The sequence below is a fragment of the Denticeps clupeoides genome, unplaced genomic scaffold, assembly GCF_900700375.1.
Source record: "Denticeps clupeoides unplaced genomic scaffold, fDenClu1.1, whole genome shotgun sequence".
NCBI classification, from domain to species: Eukaryota; Metazoa; Chordata; class Actinopteri; order Clupeiformes; family Denticipitidae; genus Denticeps; species Denticeps clupeoides.
This window is the reverse complement of record NW_021629784.1, coordinates 421,543-434,740: the sequence shown is the minus strand read 5'-3', so window position 1 is coordinate 434,740 and position 13,198 is coordinate 421,543. Positions and strand designations below refer to the sequence as shown.

The following is a 13,198-nucleotide window of genomic DNA, read 5'->3' as shown; positions in this document are numbered from 1 at the left end:
CGTCCTGGACCAGTGCAGTCAGGGTAGGAACTACCTCCCTGGGGTTCGGCTCCGCTGCTGGTTCACCATCTGGTGGACATAAAAAGGGGAAGTGGGGGCGACATACGGACACAAATGCTACGCACACACACACAGACAAACAGAAGAGAGGGTCGTCTGGCTCCCTCTCTCGGGTGTCCGGGACCTCCTCAGGGGGCAAAGCCAGGATCTCGGGAGGCACAACCTTCTCGTTGCCTGCCAGTGCTGAGTCTTCTTGCCCCGGATCCTGACTGACGCTGGATGTGGTGGAGGGGCAGAGTTCGATCCCTGGCTCAGGTTCTGGCCGATCAAACTTCGCCCTCAGTCTCTGCAGGGAGTCCCGAAAACTCCTTCTGTCGGTCTCTCCCTGCTGCCAGAGGGCTGCGCCCCAGCCCCATGCTGAACCAGTCAGACACGCGAGGATGGTGGTGATCTCAACAGTGTCTGCTGCCCCACTGAAGGGTCCCGGGACCATTGGGCTGTCCCACACGGGGTTGGGCTCGTCGGTGGAGATGGTGGTGGGCGTGTGGCGTGGGGGGTGGTGGACGTCTTCTCTAGCATGCGGTGGCACTGGTGATGCGCTGCCGTTCAGTTGGGGAACGTCTGGGCAGAAGGAAAGGTGCATCGGCGACTGGAGCTGGGAAGGCAGTGCAGTTGCTGGCTGGCGACCTCCTGTCGCCCTGTTCTGGAAATCAAACATAGGTGTGTTTAAAACAGAGGAGGATGACGCCCTCTGGTGGCTGCGGAGCATCAAAACGTCACTGAAAGGTAACTAATGATCAAGAGCTGATATTTTCAATTATCAACAGAAACAGCAAAAGATCTGCTTTCCTGCCTGGTGGATCTTTTTTGTTTTACTTTCCTTTAATTTGCAGACACTTTTTTTTATCCGACTTACAAGGAGAACACACCAGCAATTCTCATTCGGTTTTTGTACACTTTTCTATTTAAGAAGGCTTTCTCTTTTTTTTTTTTGGTTTATTTTTGATGAATATTTTTCTTTAATTCATCAGTATATGGCTTCCAACTCTTTATGTTACAGAGTTTAGAGGCACAACTTGTAACACTGATCCCATTCTCTCCAGACTGATAGCAAATATACTTCTTTATCAATTCCATGAATGTCTTGCAGTATTTAGATTCACCTCCATTCCATTTCTGTTTGATGATTTCTGCTTGTGATGTTGCAGCAACCCAATCAGTGTTTTTCAAATCCAGTATTGTAAAGTCTGCTCCATCGTAACCAAACTGACTGTATCCATCTGTAGCTCCAGTCTCATCATCCCACTGACAGTCGTACATCTGCTGTAAAGTGTGAACTCCTGAGAAAGAGAGAATTTAATCAGTAAAAAGCTCTATGATCATAATTAGTTTTCATGTTTGTTTGTAGTTATGTCACTTTCTGAGATTATGTATTTAATGTAAATAGCTCGTTTATTACATTACATACATAAATGACAATTAAAATGTATATACATCTGTCATTAAATATTAAATATAAATTCTGTATAATTACTGCATTATATATAATGTAAAGATGTGGAGAGTTTACATGAACGTATTTTACTGGCCTTCTTTTTACAAGGGAATCCAAGCAGTTAGACAAACATTCACAAAAAAGATAAAGTTACATTTACAGGGGAGGTTACACACCAGCGGGACAGAATAATGTGTGTATGTAGTGGTGGAGGAAGTACTGATGCTTAGTACTTAAGTAAAAGTACAAGTAACCTGCAAAATATGTACTCAAGTAAAAGTAGAAGTGCTACATCAACAATCTTACTTAAGTAGAAGTCCAAAGTACTTACTTTTAAATTTACTTTTAAGTATTTTTTTAAGTAAAAGTACTCACACAATGGTTTGTCTCAACATCTGGGGTGTGCCATTTTGTAAAAGCATAGTACATATACTGACTTATGCCTGTACTGATGTCATTGCTTGTAATAATTACAAGCAATTATACAGTATATGTGTATTGGAAAGTTTGGTGTGCTTATTGTGCGTGCACTCTACAATACTGTGTGTACCTTAGAACTATGTGGATGACAAGTTATCTACTAGGTATTACCCACTAATGTAGCATTAAGATAAACCAATCAGGACATGATATATCTTTAAATCATTTATGTACTTGCAAAACTATTCAACATTTCTGTTAAGAGCAGTAAAAGGGAAACACAACAGTAACCAACAGAAGTGGGACAAAGTCATTGCTTTTCAAGTAACAAGTAAGTCTCAAGTCTTTGCCCTCAAGTCCCAAGTCAAGTGCCAAGTCAAGACTGGCAAGTGTCGAGTCAAGTCCAAAGTCAAGACTGATAAGTCTCAAGTCAAGTCCTAAGTCCTGCAGTTAGAGTTTCGAGTCCTTTCAAGTCTTTTCAACTGCAGAATAATAATATATTTTCACCGATCGTGTATGCTTTTAAAATCTATTGTTTTATTAGAACAAGTGCAATTGAAACTGCAGAAATAAATAGTGCTGACATTGCACTATTAACTTCATTTTTAACATTTAACTCATATTTTTTAAGAATATTCTTCATTTTAAACCACTGCTTTACAGAATAAACGCATCTGAAAAAACAAGTGCAACTGTAATTATTTCCATGACATATTGCATTTCAATTAGTTCCACAGCAGTTTGTCCTGTCCTGTAACAAATACATGAACATAACAGACTTAACCGCGGGAAGTGGAAAATAAGATGTACTTGTGTTTACCAACTGTTTATTCAGTTAAATAGCTGCATCCATGTTACCACGTCACGTTTGATGTGGTAATTTCACAGTTCGAAGACTCGTTCTCGCCCCCTACAGTGCAATTCGGCCAGGTATACATCCACGCTAAAATATCAAGGTGAAAGTGTACCGGTTCTTCTTTTGTATTTCGTTTCTTGAACCACAAATGATGAGCTGACACCCAAGAGATTTTCTGTGCAAAGTGTATTCTGTACAAAAAGCAAGCTCGCGTCAGTCACGACTACCGGCTTAAGCGCAGAGGTCTGACATGTTGGGAAGGGGTTTTATTCATAAACAAACAATAAACTCAAAGAAACAATGGCGCGGTGGCCGAAAACAGTTTAACGTAAATAAAGAACTGAAACAAACCCGTAGGCGTGTGGCGATTGCCAGAACTGAAAATACACATTCACATACTATACGTGCACTAACGTCCACGAAAATGCCGGAGACCTGGAAGGGGCGGAAACATCCGGCATTTAAGCGCTGTCAGGATTGGCCACCGGTGTTGAGCACAGCTGCAGTCAAACCTGACAGAGCCCCCCCTCCAAGGGCTACGTCCTCGGAGCCCCAGCAGTACCATCAGTGGAGGCGGCGGGGCGGACGGTGGCAACCACAGGGCTCCTGCCCTGCTGTATCCTCCCCTTGGAGGACCCGGTCCCTCGGGCTGGCTCCCCAGCGTGGTCAGGCGTGGCGGCCCCGGTCCCTCGGCCTGGCTCCCCGGCGTGGTCAGGCGTGGCGGCCCCGGTCCCTCGGGCTGGCTCCCCAGCGTGGTCAGGCGTGGCGGCCCCGGTCCCTCGGCCTGGCTCCCCGGCGTGGTCAGGCGTGGCGGCCCCGGTCCCTCGGCCTGGCTCCCCGGCGTGGTCAGGCGTGGCGGCCCCGGTCCCTCGGCCTGGCTCCCCGGCGTGGTCAGGCGTGGCGGCCCCGGTCCCTCGGCCTGGCTCCCCGGCGTGGTCAGGCGTGGCGGCCCCGGACCCTCGGCTTGGCTCCCCGGCGTGGTCCCGCTTGGCGGCCCCGGACTCTCGTACCTGCACACAATAATCAGGGCCGATCCATCTGGGTACGTGTGGGCCCTGTCTCCACACGTCCCCTCTGACACGTCTTGTGTCACCCCCTGCACCGCGCAGGGAGATTGTCCCAGAGCCTCCGACGACTGTTCCAGGCACCCCAGGCTGGTGCCTTCTGGGACTATGCAGCCCCTCTCGCTGCACGGCCCTTCCTGCCTGCCCCAGCTGGGTCCTCATGCCTACCCTGGGGCTCTATGGCCCATGCCTGGCCCGCCCTCCTCACCGTCTACTGGAGGACCCAGCTCAATCGCTTCCCCACCTACCCTCCCCTCAGAAGGAGCCCCCAACCCGAACTGCACCCCCCAAAAAAATTCTTTGGGGGAGCACCCCCCCCCGGCTAGACTTAGGGGTGGATGTGGTGGAGGGGCAGAGTTCGATCCCTGGCTCAGGCCGATCAAACTCCGCCCTCAGTCTCTGCTGGAAGTCCCGAAAACTCCTTCTGTCGGTCTCTCCCTGCTGCCAGAGGGCTGCGCACCAGCCCCATGCTGACCCAAGCAGACACGCGAGGATGATGGTGGTCTCATCAGTGTCTGCTGCCCGTCTGAAGGGTCCCAGGACCATTGGGCTGTCCCACATGGGGCTGGGCTCGTTGGTGGAGATGGTGGTAGGTGTGTGGCGTGGAGGGGGGTGGACATCTTCTCCAGCAGGTGTGGGCGCTGGTGCTGCTCTGCCATTTCGCTGGGGAACGTCCGGGCAGAGGAAAGGCGGGTCGGCGACTGGAGCAGGAATGGAGGATTCCCTGCGAGGCAGTCCCGGCAGCGCAGTTGCTGGCTGGCGACCTCCCGTCGCCCTCTTCCACCAGCTTTCCTCACACTGCTGGGAGGGACGTGGGTCTCCATGGACCTCGTGACGATCCTGGACGGGCACGATGGGCGGAGCCATCCCGGCACCGACCGCCCAAACGGCGTCATCCTGGTCGTCGTCCGCGTCAACCTCGTACCCCCAGAAGTCACGGGAGTAATCACGGACGCCACGATGATCTCGGACGCGCACGTTGAGCGGAAGCCATCACTGCAATGACCGCCCACCGAAAATCCACGTCATCATCGCTTTCGGCATCTGTGTCCTCCCACCAGTGACTCCGAGGGTCGTCCAACCTGCGGACATCCTGGACCCATGGCATGATCAGCTCCCATGGGCAGTACTCTGGCCATTCGGGCTGGAGCCTGCCCATCTCCTCGCTGAAGGAACGCTGCCGTTGTTGCCGCTTACCCCCCTGGAAGTGACGTGGTTCCCCACGGACCTCTCGACGATCAGGCCAACTCGCGTCTCCCGTGCTCTCGTCGTAGTCGTCGTCCATGTCGTCCCAGTCCACGGGGAGCCTTGCCAGCAGAGCGCAGAGTTCCTGGCTCCACATGCCGAAGATCGTGGGGTTCGCGTCCTCTGCGCTCGCTGCCCACGTCACTTCCTCGCTGCTGCCGACGCCAACGTCTTCGCTCCGCCCCCTCACCCGCTGACGTTGCCACTTCCGGGTTTCGCGGATTCTCCCGGGTGTGACGTCATCACGCGGCGGCGCGTACCACGGCTTATCGGGGAGAAAACGCTCCACCAGAACGGGCGGCGTGTCTCTCCCCTGGCGTCCGCGTTCTCCGCGCCGGGCTGCATCCTTCGCGTCATTTCTTCTCCTCTGCTTCTTTCCTCTGCGCTTTTGTGTGGGTCTCCGGCATTCTGTCACGACTACGGGCTTACGGGGGAAGGAAGCGCAGAGGTCTGACATGCTGGGAAGGGGTTTTATTCATAAACAAACAATAAACTCAAAGAAACAATGGCGCGGTGGCCGAAAACAGTTTAACGTAAATAAAAAACTGAAACAAACCCGTAGGCGTGTGCCGATTGCCAGAACTGAAAATACACATTCATATACTATACGTGCACTAACGTCCACGAAAATGCCGGAGACCTGGAAGGGGCGGAAACATCCGTCATTTAAGCGCTGTTCTGACGCTGTCAGGTTTGACTGCAGCTCAACACCGGTGGCCAATCCTGACAGCGTCAGAACATCGCGTCTTTCTGCACCTCTCTCTCACAACTCACGCCATGTGTCCAAGAGAACTGAACATTAACATAAAGCATTCACAATTTACAATACTGCATTCCTGTACAAAAAGCAAGGTTGCGTCAGAACATCGCGTCACACATCGCGTCTTTCTGCACCTCTCTCTTCAATATACAGTATTAAAAGAACAAAAAAAATATTCACAAAATAACACACATGCAAAATATTTCTAATATGTACATAAATTAAAATGAAAGAAATAACTTTTTGCACACAAACCCCACGCACCTCTCACAGCTCACGCCATGTGTCCAAGAGACCTGAAACGGGTCTCAAAAACAAAATAAAAGTCTTTAGGAAATAAGAAACTAAAAGATACGAGAAAGAAGAAATATACTTATAAATCTAGTGTAACCATTTAACTCCGGCACAATAGCTTGCGTAGTATAGACCCAGCTCCCAACCCAACTTTGTGAATAGATTAACGGCGCTATTTTTTTTATCGCCCGATAAAAGTCTCACGTTAATGCAGCACGTTAATGCCGATAATGGCCCACCACTAGTATAAATATATATAACACCTAAACTGTGCAATTTAAAATGAATTTTGTACAGTTGTATGTGCACTTTGGGTTCTTTTTTGTGGGTTTTGTTTTATTTTATTTTATTTAAGAAGGGAGATTTCCCAACGGCTGCACTGTTTGCCTCTGCTCCTGTGTCATTGAATCCCCTTTTGCAGAACTCTTGGGCCTGCAGGCCGACCGGAATCTGAAGCTCCACCCTTCTGCCCTAAAAAAATCCTCATGACCCCTGCTGGAGCAACCGCTACAGGAACAACAGAAACCACCACAGCACGATGACGTCACTGCTTCAACTCCACAGGAGAAATCCACCATCAGAGCAGCTGACCTATTCTCTCCTCCCAAGACTCGTTCAGGCGCCACTTATGAGTTGAATTCCTCACCATCATCTAGACAATCAGGACCCTCAACTTCAACCCTCCCCATGGACGACTGAAGATCTTCTGAACTCTTCTAAGCACCTCCCAAATGCAGATCGAGGGGGTGCAGCCCTGTCCAGAGGCGTGAATGATTTCATCAGAGAATTCACACCGACATCCACTGAAATGGCTCGAGTCCTGCTACAGACCCTGGGCAGATGCTTCAGTGCATCTCACTGACGTTCTGCGCCACACCCAGGCCAGACAGGTTGAAGCAAGGGTCAAGGAAAAAAAATAAACTCACTCCACATCGCAGCACAGCCCGCCAGCAGAGCAAGAAACAATGTGATGTGTGCTTCACCTGTGGCCAAAGCGGACATTGGGTGAGAGAATGCCCTGACAAACACAGAAGTAGAGGATTTGGCGTTTACAGTGGCGAGAGACGTGGACACAGAGGAGGGCACACACTGATACCCACATACACTCCCTGCATATTCCACACGCCACACTCTCCCCAAACATACAGTGAATTTTTTTTCTTTTCTCATTGTTGATTGTAGTGCAGCCGTGTAAAAAAAAAACCTTGATTTGCCTGTGTGAAGCTCACTGGAAGATATATTGACCCAAAGTAAAACAATAAAAAAAAGGAGGCTAAATGATATTATATGATGTATTAAGATGATGATATTGTTCTTGTTATAACTTGCGTGGTGTCCTTTTATTTTCCTTGAACACAGACCAAGAGCATTTAATATATATATATATATTAGAGGTGGGCATAGATTAATTTTCTTAATCTAGATTAATCTCACTGTAATCTTGGAATTAATCTAGAGTAATGTAAATTAATCTAGATTAATCTATATTTTAGATTAATCTACATTAATCTATATTAAAATGGCTCATTTGAATTCTGCCTAAGGCATTCAGAATATGTGTGCTACCCAAATAATGACTGTTTCCAAAATGCATCACAAACTGCTTGAGAAAGCTGTTCTACTATGATAATTGGTGATGAAAATAAATTATGTTCAATAAGATGTACTTGTGTTTACCAACTGTTTATTCAGTTAAATCCATGTTACCACGTCACGTTTGATGTGGTTATTTCACAGTTCGAAGACTCGTTCTCGCCCCCTACAGTGCAATTCGGCTAGGTATACATCCGCGCTAAAATATCAAGGTGAAAGTCATCATAGTGTAGCGGTTCTTCTTCTGCGTTGTGTTACTTTTTGATTTCGTTTCTTGAACCACAAATGATGAGCTGAAACCCAAGAGATTTTCTGTGCAAAGTGTATTCTGTACAAAAAGCAAGGTCGCGTCAGAACATCGTGTCACACATCGCGTCTTTCTGCACCCCTCTCTACAATATACAGTATTAAAAGAACATAAAAAAAATTCACAAAATAACACACATGCAAAATATTCCTTATATGTACATAAATTCCTCTTTATAGAATATTTAAATTAAATTGTAATTTTCTTGTTGTCGAACTTGTGTACAGAATCTACAACAGAGTGAATAAAATAAATGTATTCATAGTTGGGGTCCTAGTGAACCAGAATTGATCTCTTCATCGATGGTAACTTAAGCACGTTGTAAGTCGCTCTGGTTAAGGGCGTCTGCCAAATACCGTAAATGTAAATGTAAATGTATTTTTTGCCAGTAATTTTAACAACAACTGACATTTACATTTACAGCATTTATCAGATGGCCTTATCCAGAGCAACTTACAATCAGTAGTTACAGGGTTAAGTTTTTGGGTTTGGGTTAAGTGTCTTGCACAGGGACACAGGATTTGAGCCTGGGTCTTCTGGTTCATAGGCGAGTGTCTTACCCACTAGACTACTACCACCTACCAAATTTAGGCTTAGCAAACATAAAAGTACTGCTTAGTTCAAAGCGTGTGAAGTTTATTTGGAGGTTAAAATCCTGCCAAAATGCCATTGAAGTTCCCATGAGCAAAGTCCATCCCCACACACACTGCTCCCCGGGTGCCTTTCACTAAGGGTGATGGGTTAAAAGCAGAGGTCACCATGTGCTGTACTTGCTGTGTATCATTTATATAAACACAAACCCAGGTTTGTCACTGCAGCTCCTCCCATATGGCCGAGGTTTCACATACTAGCGCGGTTCAAATGAAGTTCTTATAAATAATAATGTTTACATTTTTGTTATTGTTATATGATGATAAACTATGAGCTGCAGTCATACAGTGAGCAGCCAACAGGCCACATGAAACAGAGGAATTATATTTAAGACAGGCCCAGACAAGGACGAGATGTGAACTGAGTTGTCAAGAAACCCCTGAAGGAACATTAGTCCACCACCCATACCAAGCAACACCAACAGTCCCTCCCACCCACACATATCTAAACTGTTCTCCACTTTATTTTAGATCAAAGACCAGAGTGTGTCGCCCACTCACAAGAGCATAAAAGGTTAACCAAATATCCACAAAACTCCACAGAGAGAAAGAGAGAGACATGTATATATGAATGTTGAACCATATATAAAAACACAAACCTCCTGATGCAAGATTGATTTTTAGGACCAGAAGGGGACAGATGAGAATGACCAAGATTTTCATTTCTCACATCGCCCTGGAATGATCAGATCCTCACGGGTCACAGACGCTGGACCAAAATCTGGGAAGAAGATAGAGCCGCAGGTTTCTCACTGAAGCTCCTCCCACAACCTTCCATGCTTTGTGCTCATTCCAAGCTGCCATTTACATTACATTTGTCCACCAATGGGAAGCTCTGGCTTTTTTAACTAATATAACTACTGGGATGAGAAAAGGCACATTAAACAAACAACAGCTATGGTTTACTTGAAGCTGCCTACTGCTTCCCTGCGCTAAACAGAGGATAATATTAGAGAGATTTTTACTTCACATTCAAGCAGGTTACAGACTTCTTTTTACAGATTTCTTTGAATGATTATGTCTCCTATGGTCACTAAATATATTTTATATTGCTTTATGTATTTCTTTAAACCTGCAATGAGGCATCTCTGGGTGTTGTTTGAATATCAGCAGATGAAGTTGTAAAATTATAATATTACATTTATTATATTCATTTTAGTGGTATATTTAATTTTTTACATTGTAATGATGATAAAAATACTGCATGCACACAACCGACAGCAGAAGGCTGGTTATTCAGTGCAGGAGTGTGTGAATGAGAGATGAAATGCAGCCACAGAAGCAGCAGGAATAAAAAAAAATTCAAGAGAGCGTCTTCAAACATGACAAACTCAGACAAATAATACCAAAAGCAGCTAAAAAGCTTCTGTTCCAATAGCACAGACTTGTCAGGACAGACTGGCATTAAAAAGGAAGAACAGAATGTAGATTAGAACAACAAGAACAATTACTCGTTGCATTAAGATCATCCACATATATAATACAGTCAATAGTAAATATTGAATGAAACAAAACATGAAACATAACAAAAGACAACTAATTTAGACTCAAGCTTCAAGCACTTTAGCCCGGCCCACACGTTATCCAGAGCGACTTACAACCTGCTTTCAAGTTACCATCGATGAAGAGATCAATTCTGGTTCACTAGGACCCCCAACTATGAATACAATCTTTTCATTCACTCTGTTGTAGATTCTGTAGAAAGAAAAGTATATGAGCAGTCCCTTAATTTGGCCTTACTCACGAAACCATGAGAAAATGTTTTTTGGAAGGAAATTTTAAAATGTACTCAACAAGTGGTGAAAATAGTTCTAATAATGACAGAAGCCGAAGCATCTCGATCCACAGCTCGAATTAGACTTGAAGGCAATGTGACAGTTTAAAACTATTAACCATGAGTAATGATCATGTTCCATTAAAGATTTTTTGGAGAGAACTGTTCCTTAATTTAAAAATGCAATTAATTTGCTTTTAGTAAAACATGTTTTTATTACATATACCATTTTATTCATCATGTAATAATACACTCAAATCAATTTTCAGCTGGACAAGAGAAACGTTTCACTTCACGCTGTGGCCATTTTTAGGTAAAGGTGTTAACACATTTAATAATGGATTTCCAGAAAGCAAAAAATATGTCTAAATTAGATATAAAATGCTGTAAATGTAAATAACATTTAAATGTCTTTTATGGTTATGTCATTCTTTTTGTGTTTTTTTACATGACATTATTCACATTACATCACATTGAAATGGCTGCGTGCTGAGTGCTTCTTTTCCATTGCGAGTATCACAACATCACCAGTAAACAGGTGGTAACGGTTCCTAGAATTTGTTTTTCAAATCCAGTCTTATAAAATCTGCTCCATCGTAACCATACTGACTGTATCCTTCTGTAGCTCCATCTTCATCTTCCCATCATAGGTTGGTCTTAATATTCTTTAGATGTGAGAATGACTGCCTATGTAGAGCCAAACATTGTCAGTACAGCAATACTTACAAGCTGCAGTACTCACACACTCTCCCAGTTTCTCAAAGTGTACAACCTGTTTCAATGTCACCGATGAAGAGTTCTATAAGACTGAGTTTCCAATGCCTTGCATTTTCACATTGAGCCGGTTCAGATGTTCAGTCAAGTCCACAAGATAGTAGAACTTCAGGAGCCACTCAAAATGCTTGACGTTTTTCATTTCAAGAAGTTCAGATTTTGCTCAGACAAGCCACGAAACAGCTGAGCACCTTCCCTCTTGACAACCAATGTACATTGTTGTGCAGAAACAGACCAGGATAATTATTCCCAAATTCATCCAGAAGTGTTTTAATCTGGCGATCATTTAAAGCTTGAGCTACAATAAACTTGACACCCCGAATGACCAGTGACATCACTTCACCAAGCTGCTCTCCTCACATCTGAGCACAAAGTGCAAAGGATGCAGTGAAAACTTAGGAACAAAGGGTGACGAGTGTAAGTAATACAATTGATGGAGACGACTTTCATCAGAAAGGCTTATTTAAGCAATTTCCTTCAAGAATACGTGCATTTGAACCTCCTGTCGGTGTGGGAGGGGCATTGTAGAGTTTTTTTAAAACCAGGCCAACTAACTCAGAAGAAGCCATTGATTCAGCCCAGCTCAATGTTCAACTCCTAAGTGCTCACCTTGCAGAGAATCAAGATGGGCTTGTTCTTCAAGAAAAGTAATTGTTATACATTATTATTAGTTCCTACCATACATTTGTATTAGTTTTTACCATTGTGTTCCATCCATGTGCTTACTGGTTTTTATTAAATGGAGTGTAAATGACCATTGGTCCTGCAGTTGAATACTCATCCATGTGTAGTCTCTGTACCAGAACTCATTTAGTGTCCTCTTGAGGATGTCATGTTGTGTCTTGGGGAAAATCTTAGGGAAAGCGGAACAGACCCCCCGGCACTTGACTGTTAAATGTTTGGTGAGAAGCAAATTAAATAATACTTGGAGTCAACTTTTTATATACCTGGTATAAGCTTTTTATATAACTTTGCATAACTTATATTTTTATATAACTTTCATGCCATTCAGAAACAGTGAGTGAATGAGTGCATAATTCAGTGAAATTTATAGTCCATTTACAGAATGAAAAGCATACCATGAGGTCCTATTGGAGTAGAACAATCGTCCGATGTCTGCAAAGGTCTCTGTGCACCACACTGGAAGATCTCTGAAAGCAGCACCAGATCCTGCAGTGATGAGCACTGATTGGTGACTCTGATGGCTCAGCATCACCAAGATCACTCTCAGTTTAGAAAGATTCTTGTCCCAGTTCATGACTAAAATACAAATTCGTGTCACAAGCGCCAAGCATTCAGCTGAAACTATGTTAGTTTGTAAGACCACATTATGAATTTGTCACAAGGTGAGTTTTGTGACGCATTTGCAGACATGCTAGGAGCTGGGGAGGAGGTTCGGGGGCGTTTGGTCTGTGAGGGAGAGACTGGCGGGGAATGGGGACGTGGAGGAAGCAGTGGACGTGGGGATTACCGGGGCAGAAGAGAATCGGAAGACGGCGGGTTTCAGGATTGTCCGGGAACGTGGGCTGGATGGGAGGGTGTCTTGGGCGGCAGGAAGGTTCATAAATCTATACGATTTATAATCTCAAGTTCGAAAAGGTGCCCAACTCTTGACCAGCCTCTGGTCTGCCTTATTCTGCTGCTGTCACCCTGCTTGTTTTCAGCGGCTGGCTAATGGGCTCATTACTGCTAACTGTAAAGGAAATTTTCTACACACAAGGAATGAAGGTGCAGACCACGGGAGAACGAGTTTAGTTAACCTGTCACGATGGGCTGGACATGGCGAGGAAGGAGGACGCATATGCACGATGTCACAGGACATGGGTTTAATACATAAGGCAAGAAACAAGGGAACATCAACACGCAATGACGGCGAACAGACACGAACAGGATAGTTTTATACAATTATATAAATATACAGCAGGTGAACACGATCAGGGAACATTACACAGGACGAACATGAAAC

The 13,198-nt window shown here is 44.9% G+C and overlaps 1 protein-coding gene across 1 annotated transcript; it reads right to left on the bottom strand.

Moving 5' to 3' along the window:
* Positions 1 to 520: 520 nt before the first annotated feature.
* LOC114774201 (H-2 class I histocompatibility antigen, L-D alpha chain-like) lies at positions 521 to 9,420 on the bottom strand. Its single transcript, XM_028966125.1, has 3 exons — positions 9,284 to 9,420; positions 1,164 to 1,340; positions 521 to 703 (listed from the first exon to the last, which is right to left on the bottom strand). Exons 1-3 carry the CDS (start codon positions 9,345 to 9,347, stop codon positions 573 to 575), a joined length of 372 nt encoding a protein of 123 aa, XP_028821958.1. The 5' UTR covers positions 9,348 to 9,420; the 3' UTR covers positions 521 to 572.
* Between the last annotated feature and the right edge of the window lie 3,778 nt (positions 9,421 to 13,198).